General features: G+C 38.8%; 1 protein-coding gene across 1 annotated transcript in view; it reads right to left on the bottom strand.

The window, feature by feature from the left end:
• Nucleotides 1–6780: 6780 nt before the first annotated feature.
• BCKDHB (branched chain keto acid dehydrogenase E1 subunit beta) overlaps nt 6781–17905 on the bottom strand; it is a 39601-nt gene continuing 28476 nt past the window's right edge. Inside the window, exons 10-11 of the mRNA XM_035109535.2 lie at nt 9060–9208; nt 6781–6818 (exon numbers count right to left, since the gene is read on the bottom strand). Coding sequence (XP_034965426.2) covers nt 9068–9208 — 141 coding nt within the window. The 3' untranslated portion in view covers nt 6781–6818; nt 9060–9067. The remainder of the gene's footprint in view (nt 6819–9059; nt 9209–17905) is intronic.

Here is a 17905-nt window from a genome sequence, read left to right as displayed (position 1 = left end):
TGTCAAACTCAAATTAATCGGGGGCCGCATCAGCAGTTTAGTCACCCTCAAAGGGCCGGCTGTGTCTGTAGGACTATGTGTCCACTCTTTATTATCATAAATTATTGTCACTGCATTCAATTATTACTGTTTTTTGTAATAATGTAAGCTCATTCCCGCCCCCACGCGGATCACATTCCTGCGTCTGGCGCGTGTGTGGGAGGGGATGCAAACGAGGGAAATTTGAACAAAAGGTGGGGATCGACGGCTTCGGGGGTGGGGGCTCAACTAAACCTTCGGCAGGAAGGAGAAAGCCACTGCTGGGATTAAAAACCTGCAGATGGAAAGAGGGCTTCCCTCTCCCGCCCTGCGCACACCCTAACCCCCCTAGGCAGGATGCCACACGCTGCAACCCACCCCATGCTTTGGAGAGGGGCAGGAACATGCGGTGCAGCGCCAACTCCCTGCTTTGCTTTTGCATCCTCCCTCCTCAGCGACAGAGTCCCTTCCCCTCACGCTGACGGAGGGCAGCGGATTTCCCGAGGAGGAAGGCGGCGGCAGCCCCAGCGGACGTGCATCTTCGCCTCAGAGCTGCACTTCCCCCCACCCGCGCTGTTGTCGTCTTCGCCGCCGCCTCTCCCTACCGGGACTGCAGGCAGAGGAGGCTTGAAAACCTTCCCCCCCCCCAAAAAAATTCCCCTCCCACCTACTCAAACCGCAAGGCGACTCCATCTGGAGCCCTACATCACGAGGGGCTGAGAGGAGGCGGTGGCAGAGCGGGAAGAGCAGGAACCCGTGCCGTCGTCGCCGCCTCCCTCCCGGCCGCCCCCCGGGGAGCAGCTCCGCCGGAACAGAGAAATCAAAGGGCGGCTCGGGGGTGGGGGGCAGAGCAAAAGCCAGGCACCCTCCCGAGTGTCTATGAGGAGAAAACGGGGGAAGAGGGAAGAGAAACCTGGCTCCATCAAGAGAGCGACTGTTGTGCTTCGCCTACTTCCCCCTCAGGCTCACTCCGCGTCCCTTTTGCCCGCTCGCTCGCTCGCCCACCTCCCGGATGCAGCCGAGGAGAGGAAGGGAAGCGGCGGGCGGCGGCTCCCCAGTGCCGCCTCACTCGCTCTCGGAGACAACAGCAAAGCCCGCCAAAATAAAATCCAGCGCTGCTCCGTCCCGGCACCAACTTTGCCGGCGGCGCCTGTAGGGCTTTCCTACCTCCTCGGCCGGCTTCCTCCTCCTCCTTCTGCATCTCACTTCCCCGTCTGGCCGCTGTGCCACCGCCTCCCTCAGCCTCATTCGAAATTGAAATTCCCTGGCCAAGGCCGTCAGCGCGGCTCCAGCGCCCTGGCCTCCGCCTGCAGCCCCGCCTCCGGTTTTGACCCTCGGCCAATCGCAGGCTCCAAAACTACTGTCAGCGGGTATTGTCAGCGGCGGCTACGCGGGCCACATGACGAGGTCTGGCGGGCCGGATTAGGCCCCCGGGCCTTGTGTTTGACACCCGTGTCCTAGAGTGTAAATTTCTGGCAGGGCTATTATATAGTGATGCTATCAGCAGCCAGACTGGCAGTCTTCAGTGACCTGTCCCAAGTGCTGACACAAGCCTCATGGTAGACCAAGCACCACAGCCAGAAACAGTACTTCAGCACTTAATAATAAAAGCAGCAAGCAGCACCACTTTTTAATAATACAAGCATTGGTGAGCAAATTGTCTGCTGATTTTGGTTTATTGGGGGGAGGGGAAATTGGAATGCAGAGGATAAAAAGGGATACACTAGAGGGGAAGGGGATAAATTTGTGGGAGAAGTAGTTAATGAAATTAATGTGGGTGGGGAAATAGATTTAAATATTGACATGGGAAGTTAATGGAATGGAAACTAGATGACACACCAATATTCTCATTAATAACCCAAGGCAGTCCAAGTAAAGGATACAAGAGAGGTAGAAAACACAAAATTTCATCAGTCACTTTTAACACTGGGGACAATTCATAACACACACACACACACCCCTACATATACATATACACACAGACCCATGAGGGAAAGGGTGGCAGTGTGCTCTCCAGCACCTCTTATGGCATTAGTTGAAAGATCTCAGGAAATATCACCATAAAAATCCAAAAAACTCCTGCATTAGGCTTAAGCCATGCATCCTAAATCATCCACTCAATGCGTCTAAGAGTACATTTAAGGGAGGCTCGGGTAAAGCACAACATGCCTTTGTTATCTTATGTTCACAGATATGGCCCAAATAAACATAGCACAGGCAAAAGAAAGACCTAAAACTTCCTCAAATCAGTTATTCATGACTAGGAGCCAGAATTGTGTCATTTAATATGAACCACTCAGAATACCTACACAAATGCAAAAACATCATTATAGCAGTTGTTTTCAAATTCATGGCAGACTTGTCTGTTGTGCTTTTAAATGTTAGACATTAACAAGGAAATGCAAAACACACATTCTCCAGAGCCCTGATAAAGAAAAAACACAAAGTTTTTGCTCTAATAAAGCTTTTAAGTCATCTAGCAAATAATTGAAACTGTTATCTTCTGTAACTTTAATCATAAAAGGCATACAAGAACTAAGTAAGCTTGCATTTATTAATAGTCGTTAAAAGTCCATAGAGACATTTCCAGGGATAGCATAAGAACAAACATGTGTAGAAGTGGCTGGGATAGCAATCAAGATTCCAAAACAGCCCTCCAACCATCTTTTGAAACAACCCCTGGTTGCATTTTTCTTCACAAACATTCATTCCCCTCTGAATTATAAATCAGATAAATTATGCCAGGCAATCTATAGGCTAAGCAGGGGGCAGGTTTCATGAGCCACCCCCACTTTTTAGCGTTACTGTTTTTAGCTTTTGTTTTAAGTCCCCTTTGCTCTCCCCATCCCAATTCATCACTTAGCTTAAAAAATATTTTTTAAAAAGGAAATATTCAAGACAGTTCTATTGTGTTGGAGAGACACACACACCCCTTTTTTGTGCAGAACAAAGGTTATGTTTGATTCCATTTTCAAAATTAGCATCACAAGTATCACACAGGAATGTGATGGAACCACAGGAACCATGACAAAAAGAATCAAGTGCTACCTGTGCTCATCTAGCAGCATTACAGTAAATCAATGCATGCAATATTTAGAAACAAGATTAGATTCCTCAGGAGGCTTGTAAAAATCAATATTTTTCTTTGCAAGTTTAGAAGACAGAAGATCTTGATACTTCTCAAAAAATAAACAGGTGGGTGGGAACAATATCAAATCTTAGCTTAATCATCTTGATAAATATAATATTTTGTCATATTCATTCACACTAGCATCAAAGGTGCTTCGTAGTAGAACAGGTGGGTGTCCTATAAGAAACACTTCTGCAGGAATGAGGTCATGAACAGAAAACCAAAGTGTTGCTGCCTGCTAAATAGGGGTAACTAGATTCAAACCAAGGATATAACCAGTTGCCTGGATCTTTTACGTTTTTTGCTTCTGATTCCTCTGATCTGATTCCTCCCTCCCTGATTCAGCAATATTTAAAAAATCCCCTTCAGTTTCTAATGCCACATAACATGAGGAGCTGTTATTTTAAAAGAAAAGGACTAACCCTAAACTTTAGACTCACGAAAAGTTAAACTGTTCTTTGGATCCATGCCATGACTTATAGAAATCATATGGAAACTACAATGGAGGCAGAGATTTACTCAAAATATCTGTTTGTAGCCAAGGCTTTAGCAACAAAGCCAATACCCTGCTTGTAATGGAAGAACTTGTGCATTCACTAAATGCCAAGAAATTTATTTTGCGATGGAGTATTTCTGACTTTTTTTCTTTGGTATGCAGCTTTTGAGTTGCAGACTTGATAAGCTATAAGGAACATGAATATATATATGCATATATGCACTGAAAAGTTAGCCTTTTCTTTCTTTCTCCTTAAACCAGGCATCCCCAAACTTCGGCCCTCCAAATGTTTTGGACTACAATTCCCACCATCCCTGACCACTGGTCTACTTAGCTAGGGATCATGGGAGTTGTAGGCCAAAACATCTGGAGGGCCGCAGTTTGGGGGTGCCTACCTTAAACATTTGTTTCATAAAGTCTGTTTGTACAAATTGTGATGGATTTGTAGACAATATTTTTTTCCTATAAAACAAGCCCACACCTGTCAATACACAGAATGAGTTTTGCACACTTGTGGTATGTGACTGTAGTAAAAAGAGAAGCAGTACTTTTAACAGGTTTACTTTTAAAAAGAACATGAATTTTGGATGTCCTTCGTAGCATCCCACAGCTAGCTTTCATGGAGCGATGAAACCATAGAGAGACATCCAGTTGTCTTTTTAAACATAAGCACTTTAGCTTGTTAGAGGATGTACTCGCATATTAATGTTATTCACAAGGCTATTGAGTACTTTAAAGCTTCCATCAAACAATGGAACGTCTTCTCATTAGCATTTCCTAAAGATATATACAGGCAGAATGGGAGAAGTATTTGCTCATTTGAACTTATTCTTACATTATGAACAACTTAGTTCAGAGCCTTACAAAAGCAAAAAGCAACAGATGCCTCAAGAAACTGCATTTCTATCAGTAAATAAATTTGATTTGGTAAGCAGGCATAGCCAAACCAATTCTAATTTCAGAATAAATATATGCATTCGTACAGCCACATGGTTTTCCCAGTAGTGATATATGGAAGTGAGAGCTGGACCATAAAGAAGGCTGATCGCCGAAGAATTGATGCTTTTGAATTATGGTGCTGGAGGAGACTCTTGAGAGTCCCATGGACTGCTAGAAGATCAAACCTATCCATTCTTAAGGAAATCAGCCCTGAGTGCTCCCTGGAAGGACAGATCGTGAAGCTGAGGCTCCAATACTTTGGCCACCTCATGAGAAGAGAAGAATCCTTGGAAAAGACCTTGATGCTGGGAAAGATGGAGGGCACAAGGAGAAGGGGACGACAGAGGACAAGATGGTTGGACAGTGTTCTCGTAGCTACGAACATGAGTTTGACCAAACTGCGGGAGGCAGTGCAAGACAGGAGTGCCTGGCGTGCTATGGTCCATGGGGTCACGAAGAGTCGGACACGACTAAACGACTAAACAACAACAACAACAGCCACATACTTCTTTCTATGCTGGCCTGCTTTCAGGAATCAGAATAGATTATTACTTGTTTTTATTTTTCAAACTGTAGGCCTGTAATACAATTTGTAAATGAAAAAACACAAACTAGCACAATCAATCTTACATTTTATTTTAAAAGCTAATGTTAAAACAGAGTTAACATAAACATTCCTTATGTTAACTTACATAAAAATGTTACCTTTCGAAATGCTTAGAGGTCCAGGGTATCATGTGCCTGATATTAATGAAGATACATTTCGTTTGTGACTTTTTTTTACTGAGGATTTCATTGTCATGTGCTGCATTTTGGCAAAAGGCATGTACAACTATCATATTTACAAGTATCTGTTTTTGTATGGTAAACACTTTTAAAGGCATTAATCCACAAATACAGGTTGAATAGGTGCACACTGCCATCTAGACAAGGTTGTGAGAGCAGCACAGAAACTGAAGAATTCCAACCATCCATGCTATGAATCTATTCCTGTTTTTAAATGCATTAAAAATGTAAAAGGTTATCTTGGTCTACACAATGTGTTAGTAAGTAAATGCAATGCTTTGGGCTGCTGAGATAAACCCATTATAAAAAATTCACATTTTTCTCTAATGATACAATTATTATATACAAGGTTAACATTTTTGCTTTGCATTCAAAATAAAATAATAATGCAATATCTAACTTTCATACTCAAGTGTAGACCCACTGAAATCAACGACTCAAGTAACTTAAGCTCACTCATTTCAATGAGTATAACTTCCAAGTATAACTTAGATATTACCCAGAAATACCTAATGAGTCTCAGACTCACGGGAGTAGTTCTGTGAAATTACTTGTGTTAATTATATATTTCCATAACTCCATGGCAGCAGATGCTTCTTCATCAGTTGTGCCAACCCACATTTTTAACAAAAGCCTTGAGCAAGCAAACTGATTTGAGAATTATGTTTGTTTTTAATTTTGGATCAAAGAGTAGCTTTTGATTCTAACTTTAGGACACCTGGCTTTTTCAAAGAACTGACAGTTTATGCCACTGATATAATGATATCTAAAAATAAATAAAATAAAATGTTCAAGTGTAAAACCACTGCCAGTTTTAGTTGGAACACAAATAGGTCTGCTGTGAAATCAAAGTAAACAGATCTATCTAGTAAGGCACACAAAAAAGCATACCAAATGCTTCCTGATTAGTGGGCTGTATCTAATGATGTGTGGGCAACGGTCCGCTATGAGAATCCCAATTCCTCTGATCTTCCTGCAAATCTGTGGGACCCCCCAACCTTCTGGAGATTTTGAGAGTGCACAGGGAGCTGAAGGGGAAAGGAAGAGTAAATTCTCTTGCTAGTAAATTTTGTGCTAGTGGAACAGCAATGTTGGATAAAACCCTCTATCTTCATTGTGTGGAACCCAATACATCATTTATAGGGTAAAACATTTTAGCAGTTTTGTCACATTCAAAATGGGGAGTGGGGAAAGAGAATCACAGCCAATGTTTTACGGCAATCACCTGCCCATTCTTGAATGCACAGCTGGCAGAAATGTTGAGCTTTTGATGAATAGCCAAGATGAGTATCCAAATCAATCCATTTGAGAACATAATTTCACTTAGTTCTCCTCTACAATTTTTGAAAGATCTCAATTTTATGCTAATAGTTCCACCAACAGCAACTGCTTTTTCTTCTTGTTCTTCTCACCTTTGTAGAAGCAGAAAATGTCTAACAGAGGTTGTCTCTGAGCAAAAAAAAAAAAAAAAAAAAGAGAACGTATTACAAATAAGTAGAAAAATGTTTATGCAGAATTTCAATATGCACACTTTTAAGCACTGAAGGTTACAATCCTATGCACTTTTTAGAGATTCATGGATGATAAAGCTATCAATGGCTACTCAATGGCTACTAGTTAATATGTCTGATCCAGCAGAGCAGCAACAGGCAGGAATAAAGAGCTGGAGAATGCTGTTGTGCTCATATCCTATTCATAACCAGTGTGCCTCCAGATGTTTTGGGACTACAACTCCCATCATTCCTGACCACTGGTCTTGCTAGCTAGGGATGATGGGAGTTGTAGCCCCAAAACATCTGGAGGCACACTGGTTGGGAAACACTGGTCTAGATGGTCCTGCAGAATTTTGGTCTGATCCTGCAGAACTTTACTTATGTTCTTGCATTTCTGGCATTTCCTTTCATCATTCCATTTGGAATGCTCTAATTCCATTTAGACTTTAAAGAAATACATTAAAAAGACCTCTTTCAGAAAGCATGTATGCTCTTTGGCAGTCAGTCCTTTATGTTACTTTCACCCCTCTTTTATTTCTCTCTCTCTCACACACTCTCTAACATTGCATTATTTACTGGATTGTAAGCTTTTTGTCAGATAAATTTAAAAAATAATAATTTTGTATGGTGCTTGGCTTGCATGGCCCATTATTAATTGTTACTACTATGGAACACAGCATGCATGGGGAAATGGCATAAAAATAATCCTAGTCTTATAATTCGGTTGCCTTGATTGTTATACTATGTTTAATGATATTTTTTTCTGGCAAGACATAACATCATCACATAACCTCACTTTAGTGTCCTGTTATGATTGCAAAGGGAATACTATGGTTAGAATGCAAATAAATCACATGATCTAGAAATGTTTGCTTCTATTTACACAGGCAACCTTCATGTATGAAATTTCATGTCTGAAGTGGCCCTGAAGTCTCATATATCCAGTAAGCTCTTGGTCATTTTACTCAATTTGGATATAGAAAAGACAAAGAAAGAGTACCCTCCCACAAGTACTGAATTTCCTGTGTTATGAGCCTATTTCTGAAACATTATAAACCCCTTTTTATTTGCACTGGCACTTGGAATGAAAGAATAAGCTTTTAATGGGAATTGGGTGGGTGGAGAAATTGCCTGTTTGGTCTGCATATTTTTAAACTTACTTCCTACTCCCCAAAGCTCTAGCAGCAGTAAAGGTCAAACAAATAGATAATTAAGATAAAAATCATTGCGCCAATTAACTGAATAGGGATGTATTATATCAGGCAGTTAGGTACAGTACTTACTACCGGTAACTGAAACTAAAAATGTTGAAGATATCAATCAGATTTTCCAAGTATACAAAACTGTGGCTTGGATCCTAACTAGCCCTCTATGAATGAGAAAGTCTCCTTCCCTTTGCAGAGGGAACCAAGATCCAGCAGAGGTTCCCACTGGAGTATGAGAGCAGAGCAAGATTTTCGTTAATTTAACCTCCCCACTGCAGTGCTCTGTGCTCTCTCTTATGCCACTTCATAGAGTCCCACAACCCTTCAAATGTATTGCTCTTATTTCCTTTGGAATACATCAGTGAGGCTGAAAGGGGGGATATCTTGTCATCCAGAACCTCCATATACACCACCCAGGCTTGTGCCCCACAGAGGTCATTTGGGTGCTGCTCATGTCTTCCCCCAGAAGTTGTCACCTCCATTATCTTTTGAGACAGACTGATACCAACATCCTTTAAAAATAGCTCTAAAGTGAGCAGTCAGACCATGAAAACTGTAGGACAGCCTGGCTTGCAGTGCTGGACTTTAGTCAAGGTACCACTGTACATCTATGATGCTTTGCCATCACAGAACAACAATAATCAGAAATCCTCAAGTTACTTTTGAAAAAAAATGTTTCTATCTACATCTTATAGCGAAATATAAGTTTTAAGCATCAATCAATGGTTGTCTAATACCTTGCCAAACTGTAGCAACAAGTAAAAATATCTGCTACCATACCACTCAGATTTATATGGTGACTTTGCTCAACGGTAGCACAATCATATATGTTTAATAAGAATTCATCCTGCTGAATTAAATTAAATTCCTAGAACACATGTTTGGGATTGCAGGCAAGGGCTTATGCAGTTAAAAAAATCTTAGAATTTTATCTGAACATTTTAAAACTAATTCCAAACTATCTAAATATATCTTCTCCACCCCCCACTTACCTGCATGATCAATAATTAATCATTTTCCGAAGTGCATCATAGCATTTCCATTTGTCTGGGATATAGAATGGTTCAAATATGTGAGGAAATGGAGTGTCATAACCACACACTCTTGAAATAGGCGCTTCTAGGTTCAAGAAACATTCCTCCTGTTAATGAAAAGATATGAGAAAGTGAATAATGCCAATAGTTTTAAAGGACATCCTTGGCATTTTAATACTCATTAACCTATGCTTGGATGAGAGTCTTGGAATTTAAAGAACACAATTAAGGGTTGTCCTGATCCTCTAGGAATTCCATCATCCCAAGGTGACAGGTCACAAGTTAAGGTGTTTAGTTGGTAATGTTCTGGAGAAGGCAGGTTCAGGACCCTGGACAGTTCTGAAACTACTAGCCCAGAGTTTTTGGCAAGAGTTCAGGACTATGACTCCTGATCTTGCACTAAGAAAAGAGGCAAGTTATCTCAGTACCAGTACCAGCATGAAGAGACTGCAATACTTTTATAGCCAGGCCATGGGAGTCCTTCTCAAAGTTCAACTCCCCTCAAGGATTCATGTTACTGAAAAAGACTCATGTGATTTCCCCCTGCACACATGGCTGGATCATTTAAATGTTTCCCAGATACATAACAACTTATCAGCAATTAACAGGTGTGAAAATGTCTAAGTGACACTCAGGTATATATCAGTCTAAAAACCAGCTACTGTATTATCAGTCAATGGAACAAATTTGGCCTTCCCACTTTTTCCTTTCACTTCCAATTTATGTACCAAAAGAGCAGAATAATCTCTGTGCCTTGAAAAATAGTAGAAAGCAAGACATCATTTTTGTCAACCCCACTGGCAATACTTGTTTGCATCTCCCAGATGTCACTACTGAATATACTGAATATACTGCAGCCCAAAATAAATTCACTGTCTCCATGATGTCTTAAACTTCAATGTGCTGTTCAGGGAAGAACCAATAGGACACAGACAAAAGAAAGAAAAAGTTTTTTTAAAATGAAAACGTTAGGTTTTATAGGTCAACACCAACACTTTGAATCTAATAGTTCAAAAAAAACTTCTCAAAATTCATCAGTTACCATTGACACGTTTAGTATTAGCTTTAAATGTGTCGGCTATTCAAACCCATGCTGCTCCCATCATCTAAGAAACCGTAAGTCCTCAAGATTTTATGGAGGAATGAACAAAATAATAAAAAAATAAAATACATTACATTACATTATTTAAATAAAGAATTCAAATATATGAATAAACTAAACTGCTAGCTGAGCTTTCTTCTTGGCCTATAAGCTTTCCATTTTCCACTTACAGGAAGATTTTCACACATAAATGCTTTCAAAAAAAGCAATTACCATACACATTCTGAGGTGGAAAAGTCCCATGAGATGACCATGTTACTAAATGAACATTTGAATGAGCTGGGTTTGGGGATACAGGAGATGAGTTGATTACAACTGACTGAAAAAGAATCGCAAAGCATTTTCTTGCCTGGAAGTAATAAAACTAGAAACACAAACATCTAGCTGTGAACAACATTGTTCAATGTTCTGGGTGAAGCAGTCAAGTTCTCTAAAGTAGCATAATGCACAACAAACATATTAAAGAAGAAAATGGCAAATGAAAACCAAACTCACAAAGATCTAAATCCCAAACCATTAAATCCCTAACACCAAATGTGCCCTTTTTCATTGCTATAGCACCAGGGCCAGTTCTAGAGTTGAAGAGGGCCTTCCTATGATAATGTCCCTCAGGCAGACTTCTCTGGCAGTAGCAACTGTGAAGTTGGAAGCCATGACTTTAAATTTTCCATGCTGTATTGTAGGTGCCTACTGTGAGGGGCACAAGCATGCATCCACACCAGAGGGCGTAGCTAAGATGCTAGGGCCCCAGCAGTTGCTTAAAGGTGCCAGGTGCTGGTATTGGGTCTACACTTAAGATGTCATATCAGCTGGTCTCTTTGGTGCTCTCTCTTGTAAGCTATGCTCTTAGAATACATCCTTTGTGTAAAAAACCCCTATCAGCACATCACTTAAAGTAATACTAGGGAAATGGAAGTACCATGGTACATGGGTTTGTAAATTGACTTGTAAGGATCAGTGCATCATATTTCCAACCTTGATGTGGAACACGGCCTTATGATAAATCACACAAGGTGAGCACTTCCTTTGAGTTTTATACAGAAGAGCGTTTTCCTTTCCTTTTCCTTCCCCTTCCTTCTTTCTTGCATTTCCACGTTGGGTTTTTTCTTAATCTATTTAAGTTATTGCCATCTCTGCTTAGCATTAATCCAACCACTCTACAGATGAATTCTAGGTTACATTTTTACCTTTACCATTTTTCATATAAAAAAGAGAGCTTCTAACATTATGTACTGTGTTGTACATTTTCTTTAACTAATTACTTTCACCCTGCAGACAATAAATCTATTCAATAAAGGTTTTTGCGGGGGAGTGGAAATGCTTGTTTTATTTCATTTTCTTGTGCTGTGAAATCCTCAATGTGAAACCCTCGGTAAAGCTGCAGTTCTGCTGACAAAGTGAAATGAAATTAGAAAGAAAATTGCTACTTCCAATATTAAATGTTATGGTGAAAACAGAATGTATTAAAATCTGAAGTATTAATATTTGCTGATAGAATGCAGCACTGCCATATGTTAACACTCTGAGCCAGTTCTTTCCCATATACAGGTACAGTGGTACCTTGGTTTATGAACACAATTGGTTCCGGAAGTCTGTTCATAAACTGAAACGAACTTTCCCATTGAAAGTAATGGAAACTGGATTAATCTGTTCCAGACGGTCCGTGGAGTACTTAAACTGAAGCGTTCATAAACTGAAGTGAACTTTCCCATTGAACGTAATGGAAAGTGGATTAATCCATTCCAGACGGGTCCGTGGAGTACTCAACCTGAAGCGTACTTAACCCGAAGCATGGGTGTAATTGGTTCCGGAAGTCTGTTCATAAACTGAAGCGTTCATAAACTGAAGCGAACTTTCCCATTGAAACAAAATAGAAAAATTCCTTCAGTAGCACCTTAAAGACCAACTAAGTTTTTATTTACGGCTACCTACCTGTAACTTTCCCATTGAAAGTAATGGAAAGTGAATTAATACGTTCCAGATGGGTCCGCGGCGTTCATAAACCGAAAATTCGTAAACCGAGGTGTTCATAAACCGAGGTTCCACTGTAACTTGGGATCCAATGCTTCAGGATTTGTTCTGCTAATGATGTTTTTAAATTGAGACTCCATACTAACAATGACAGTTGGATCACTGATGAAAATTAGTAGCTAATAGCACAATCCTAACCATGTCTACATAGAATCAAGTCCCAGCAAAATTAATGGGGTTATCTCCAGGTAAAAGGGATTAAGGATTGCTATCTAAGAAACTGAGCTGTGATCCAGAAAATCCCAAAGATCCAGGAAATATTGCTTCTACCATAAGATCACTGGGTAGCCTCATGCAATTTACCATCACTTAGGCAACCTCAAGTGACATGTTATTAACTGCAACAAAGCTGGTTGCTGCAAGCACAGCAGCACTTCCTCCCTCCCTCCTACATCCTATCCTCCTACGTCCTATAACACTTATCTTCCTGTTCCCAATTCCTCAATAATTTGGAACACCTGCATGTCAGACTACTGCTGTTGAAACACAGGAGTTTAGGAGGACGGGTGCATGGAAGGAAAAGACTTCCACTGTATTAGCTGACGTGGTATGATTTGCGACTGCCACTCAGCCACCTGTTTTAAATATGCAAAAGAAGAAAGGCAGTGCTATTTTTCTAGAAAAAGAGGTGTCAGAACCCACTAAGAATGCCTGTCTTGTCCTCGTATAATGGCAATGGTGCCTACCTGATAGATGCCAGAATTGAGTTCTGATGAGTTGCAGCTGGAAAAAAAAAATCCCCAAGAAAAAGTATCCCAAGCTATCAACTTCTCATGGTCTATGTGTGTACATAATCTATTCAATATGAAAAATCTTAGGATGAAGAGGTCATATTTATTCCTGACAGTTTACAAACATGTTATAATAGAACAACCAATTTAATACCACCCTACGGACAGTGGCATACAGATTTTATCTATGTTGAAATGCATTTTAAAACCAAGTGTGTTTGTAGTGAGATCTATCTTTTCACACATGCAGATTTATGGCATTCAAACACACACATTTCTTAAATGAAATCTGATACTAGCTTTTTTTAAACAATACACCATTCAGTGCTAGCCACCCAAGGGGCCTTCCAGGAATTAATTGCAGAAACTTGGGCTTGTAGATAGCTCCTTTGTGTGACAATACTGAACAGTAAAGGTTTGGCTGTGTTTGGATGAGTGGCCAATCTTCAAATACTTTAGGATTCATACATTTTAGCTTTCCAATAAAAGCATTCAAACTTTCAAATTATTATTTTTTTTAAGATCACCATCTGAGTTGTCCTTGGACTCTCATATACACAAGCTGTTTCTTGTATTCTTTTTGGATTGTACTGATGCTATATTTCAGCTGTCCTGCTGCAATAAATTATAAAATTTCCGACTTGATTTAAGGTGATTATTTAAAGTAAAACGAAAAGTTCAAAAAGATTAACTTTCAGGTACACCTGAATGCCTGCAGTAACAGGCATTCAGATCTCACTGAAGTTACTTGTATGCATTTCTTATTGTTTAATTTTATTTATATTTGTGTAAGATGCATGGCATATAATGAAGGATATATTTCTGAAAGCTTGCATCTTCATATATTTCATACCAAATTGTATTTATTTATAAAATATAGCTGTACTTTTAAATGATATGGCAAGTGGAAATGGGAAAAACAAAGCTACTTTGGGAGTTATTTAAATCTGTCTTCGGACAGATTTCTTTGTTTAAATTATTATTTTTCCTGGGGAATCCTGTATTCTTACTATAAACATTAATTCATGAAAACCAGATTTTTGTTCATATTATTAGCCTCAATGCTTCATCAAATTTTCAGTCTCTGAAAACAAGGGCTTCTAATGTCAATGTCATGATTCTTTAGCAAGTTAGTTTCCATCCAAACACATCTGTTCTACAATGCAGGAAAATATAATCGTTAAGCTTTGGTCATTTTTTTTCCATTTTTTTTTTAGTTTCGGATATAGAAGAAAATTGTTGTTAAGAAAATAAGTGATTGCTCTATCAACTCAGTAGGTGCTATTTATACCAATAGTATATATGTTACATGGCATTTGATTTCAATATGTCTAACACTTTACACATGATTATTTAAAATGTAAAAGCTTTTAAATTCCAAAAGAAATTGTGGCCTCATTTTATAGTATTAACATGAACATGTGAAAATAGTTAGCTACGTGCACAATAAATTAAGTTTTGCATATCCCACCAAATGAAATGCCGGTGTATCCTTAGCTATTATACTGCTTTAGAAGAATGCGATGAACAGGAACCCCTAGCAATGAGGAAAACCTTCTAGCGCTGAGTTGCAGTTTTGTTCAGCGCTGAAATCTGGGGTTCTCTTTTTCTTTAATTTATGACAAAAAATAAAAATCCCAGGCTGGAATCTGGTGCCCCATTATATACATTTCATTACAGTTAAAATCAATCTGACTAAACACACGGAGGTGAACATCTGAATTCAGTCTCAAATAGCCGACTTCTGGAGTAAAATGCTTTTTGAAACGCTTAAACAAAGCTTTAGGTACAGTTTCCAAACCTTTGGAAATTAAGTGGATATTTAGGTCAAAAGCAAATACATTGGCAAGTACAGTCAGTTCCTGACAGCTTCTAAGTGATCTGAACCTTTTGCTCAAATATTTTAAAGATTTGCAGCAACATATGCATTTATTTAGTTTTAACCACTTTTCTACAGGAAAGATTCAATCACTGCAGATGTTTCAGAAAGCAACAAGAGAAAGGAAGGAAGACTGAACTCACTAACAGCAAACGTTTTATTCGGGGGGATCAATAGTGAAATTATTCAAATTGTTATACAACTATAAACTGTTGTTCTATTGGCACCCACAATCCTAAATTTATGACAGTGTAGTAAATCATTAAGCAATGTCATATTAATGTGGCATGATCTAGATCAAAGTGGCCTACTTAGGAGCTAAATATTTCAGAGCCAAAAACCTGTCATATATAAGACCTAGAAATTCCTGTCCGCCAAAAGGTTTCAGTATGAAACAAAGTACAAAAATAACACTTGCGCAGCTGAAACATCTCTTTAAAACGTACCTGAATATTAGCACAGAGATGATCGTAAAAAATGTTTACTTAACTTGATTTATATTGCCTCTAATAAGTTTTCTATACCAAGCACACAGAACATTCTTCTCTGCTTCACTGAACTTGTTTAATATTACCCTAAAGTATGTATCTCAGTTTGAGTGGCGCTAGAGCCCTGTATTGGCAGACCTGACCATTAACATAGCATGTTTAGGACTGACCAAGACCTGACAGGTTGGATTCAGACTTAGTCATGCTGAGATGAGAGTACAGTGAATCTAACTCAAAGTTATGATTTTCAAAAGGCTTTACAATTCTGAACTGTGATCAACGCTTCATGCACAATCCATGTTGAAGTGAAGAGGATGTGAAACAGCATTAGAAAATCAAATAAAACAATTCCTTAATGCTGTGTGCAGCAAAACTGACACAAGGATGCGATCATCTAATATTCACTACTAGATTGAAACTGATTACAAGTAATGTAGGAAGTATTTAAAAACTAACAGTTTAAGAATACATTTTAAGGAAGATTCAAAGTGCTGCAAAAAGCAAACAAATCTAATTAAATCAACTAATATTTTTAAAGGAAAGTTGCATACATGCTTCAGCAAACTATAAAATTCATCATTCAAGATTAAATAGAAACTGTCAGGCAAAACCACAATCTTGAGGACTAAGGAAAAAACAATTCATGTTAAAACCCTAGCTATGTAGGAATCGTTGCACATGTGTCTTAAATAAACCCTGTTAAAAGCTTGAAATAAACTATGCTAGAAGGTCAGGGGCCTTTATTTGTAAAGTAACAAATTAAACAGTTTTACTCTTATTGTACATAATATTTACTTTAATCTACTATTCTCACAAAATGTAGTTTAATCTCTGTCCCTGTAATGTAGACTCTGACACGATAAATATTTTCATTAAATATTTCCTTTAGCTCACTGCAAGTTAACCTAAATATTGCTACTTTGTCTTAACACAGGCTATAGGTTTTATACTCCAAAAGTGTAACATGGCAGAGTACTGTATCTAAATGCTTAGTATATGCATATACACAAGCAAAGCCGGTTCAGGTCAACACACAGCACATTTTTAAAATCTTGTAAGTGTATCTAAATATGCAATTATTTAGGAGGCATTCAATTCCTAAGAGAAAGATGTGTAAACAAACAAAAAGCAACAGGGAATAGTAAATTAATTAAGGTGCCTACTGATGACAAATTTGCTTGCTAATAAGTACATCAACAAGCTTCCTGAAGCATCAGGCTAATCAAAATATATCATTTTGAGATTGCTGTCTACATGTCGGAATCATGCTACATGGAAATCTCTCATGTATGAATTTAGCCGAGATTCCTGCAACACAGCGGGTTGTAATAGATTGTTGTTGGGATCCCTTCAAACTCTGCAGTTCTATGAATCTACAGAGGTTTCTCTTAGTGGTTCTCCCTTTATCAAAACAGGGAAATTTATTTAAGTAGTAATGGAGAAATTTGTTCTTAATCTGAACTGACTTCTGACACCTAGAGCAAAGCTGGAATGTAAGCTTTCAATATTTTTTATTTTATTCTGATTATTAATTTCCCCACATACTCATTGAAAGTATGTTATCCCACAATCCCTCAGGGTACAGCAAACCAACAATTCTAATAGAATCAGCAGGAATATCATTTCCGAGCCTAATAAATCCAACGAGTTTGACATGAACCTGTACAACAAAACTCACATCAAGTGGATATTTCCACAGTAGAAGGGTGGGGAGTTCAATTTACCCTCCCCATTGCAGCCCCTCTCACCACCTCTCACATAGATCTAGAGGTTCCCCAACTCTATGAATCACATTTTCAGATGCATGATAACTGCATGTTTATAACGTGTTAAGAAATTATTTGTGCATTTTAAAACACTTTGTATGTGGTGTCTCACTTTCTATCATCTACACACCTTTGGAAAATCTGCACATTCCACCATTTTCCTTTTTCAATAGACCTAGCTCACATAAATTAGATTTAAGAACATTTATCATTATTTTTTTCAGTCTATGAAAAAACTCTTTTATCTGCTATAATGTCCTAGGAAATAATACTGTAGCTGAGAAATTTATCTTGTGCTGTTTTAGACAAACATTTCACTTGAAAAATTAGTTTAAGTATCCATAAAACTACCCACAGAATTATGCATTGTTATATAAAGTAAATAAACCATTAGGTAGCAAGTATTACGAAGTATACGAACATGAGTTTGACCAAACTGCGGGAGGCAGTGGAAGACAGGAATACCTGGCGTGCTATGGTCCATGGGGTCATGAAGAGTCGGACACGACTAAACGACTAAACAACAACAACAAAGCAAGTATTACCAGCAGCAGATATGATTATTTCACAATTCACTTATCACTGTGGTTGTTGACCAAGTTGTATGAGGAGGAAAGGACGTGGTTTCTGAAAACAAAACTGCAGCCTAATGATGAAGACATATTTGCTATTTGATATTGACAGAAGCATCTCAGAAACACTATCAGCACACTTGAACAAAGCATTGACCTGGTTCACACACCACACTAAGCCAACCCATGGAATCCACTGCAGTGAACTTGCAAAAAACTGCCAGGTTTAAATCTG

The sequence above is a fragment of the Zootoca vivipara genome, chromosome 3 (genome assembly GCF_963506605.1).
Source record: "Zootoca vivipara chromosome 3, rZooViv1.1, whole genome shotgun sequence".
NCBI lineage: Eukaryota > Metazoa > Chordata > Lepidosauria > Squamata > Lacertidae > Zootoca > Zootoca vivipara.
Note: the sequence above shows the minus strand (reverse complement) of the source record. Positions and strands in the feature narration are given on the sequence as shown.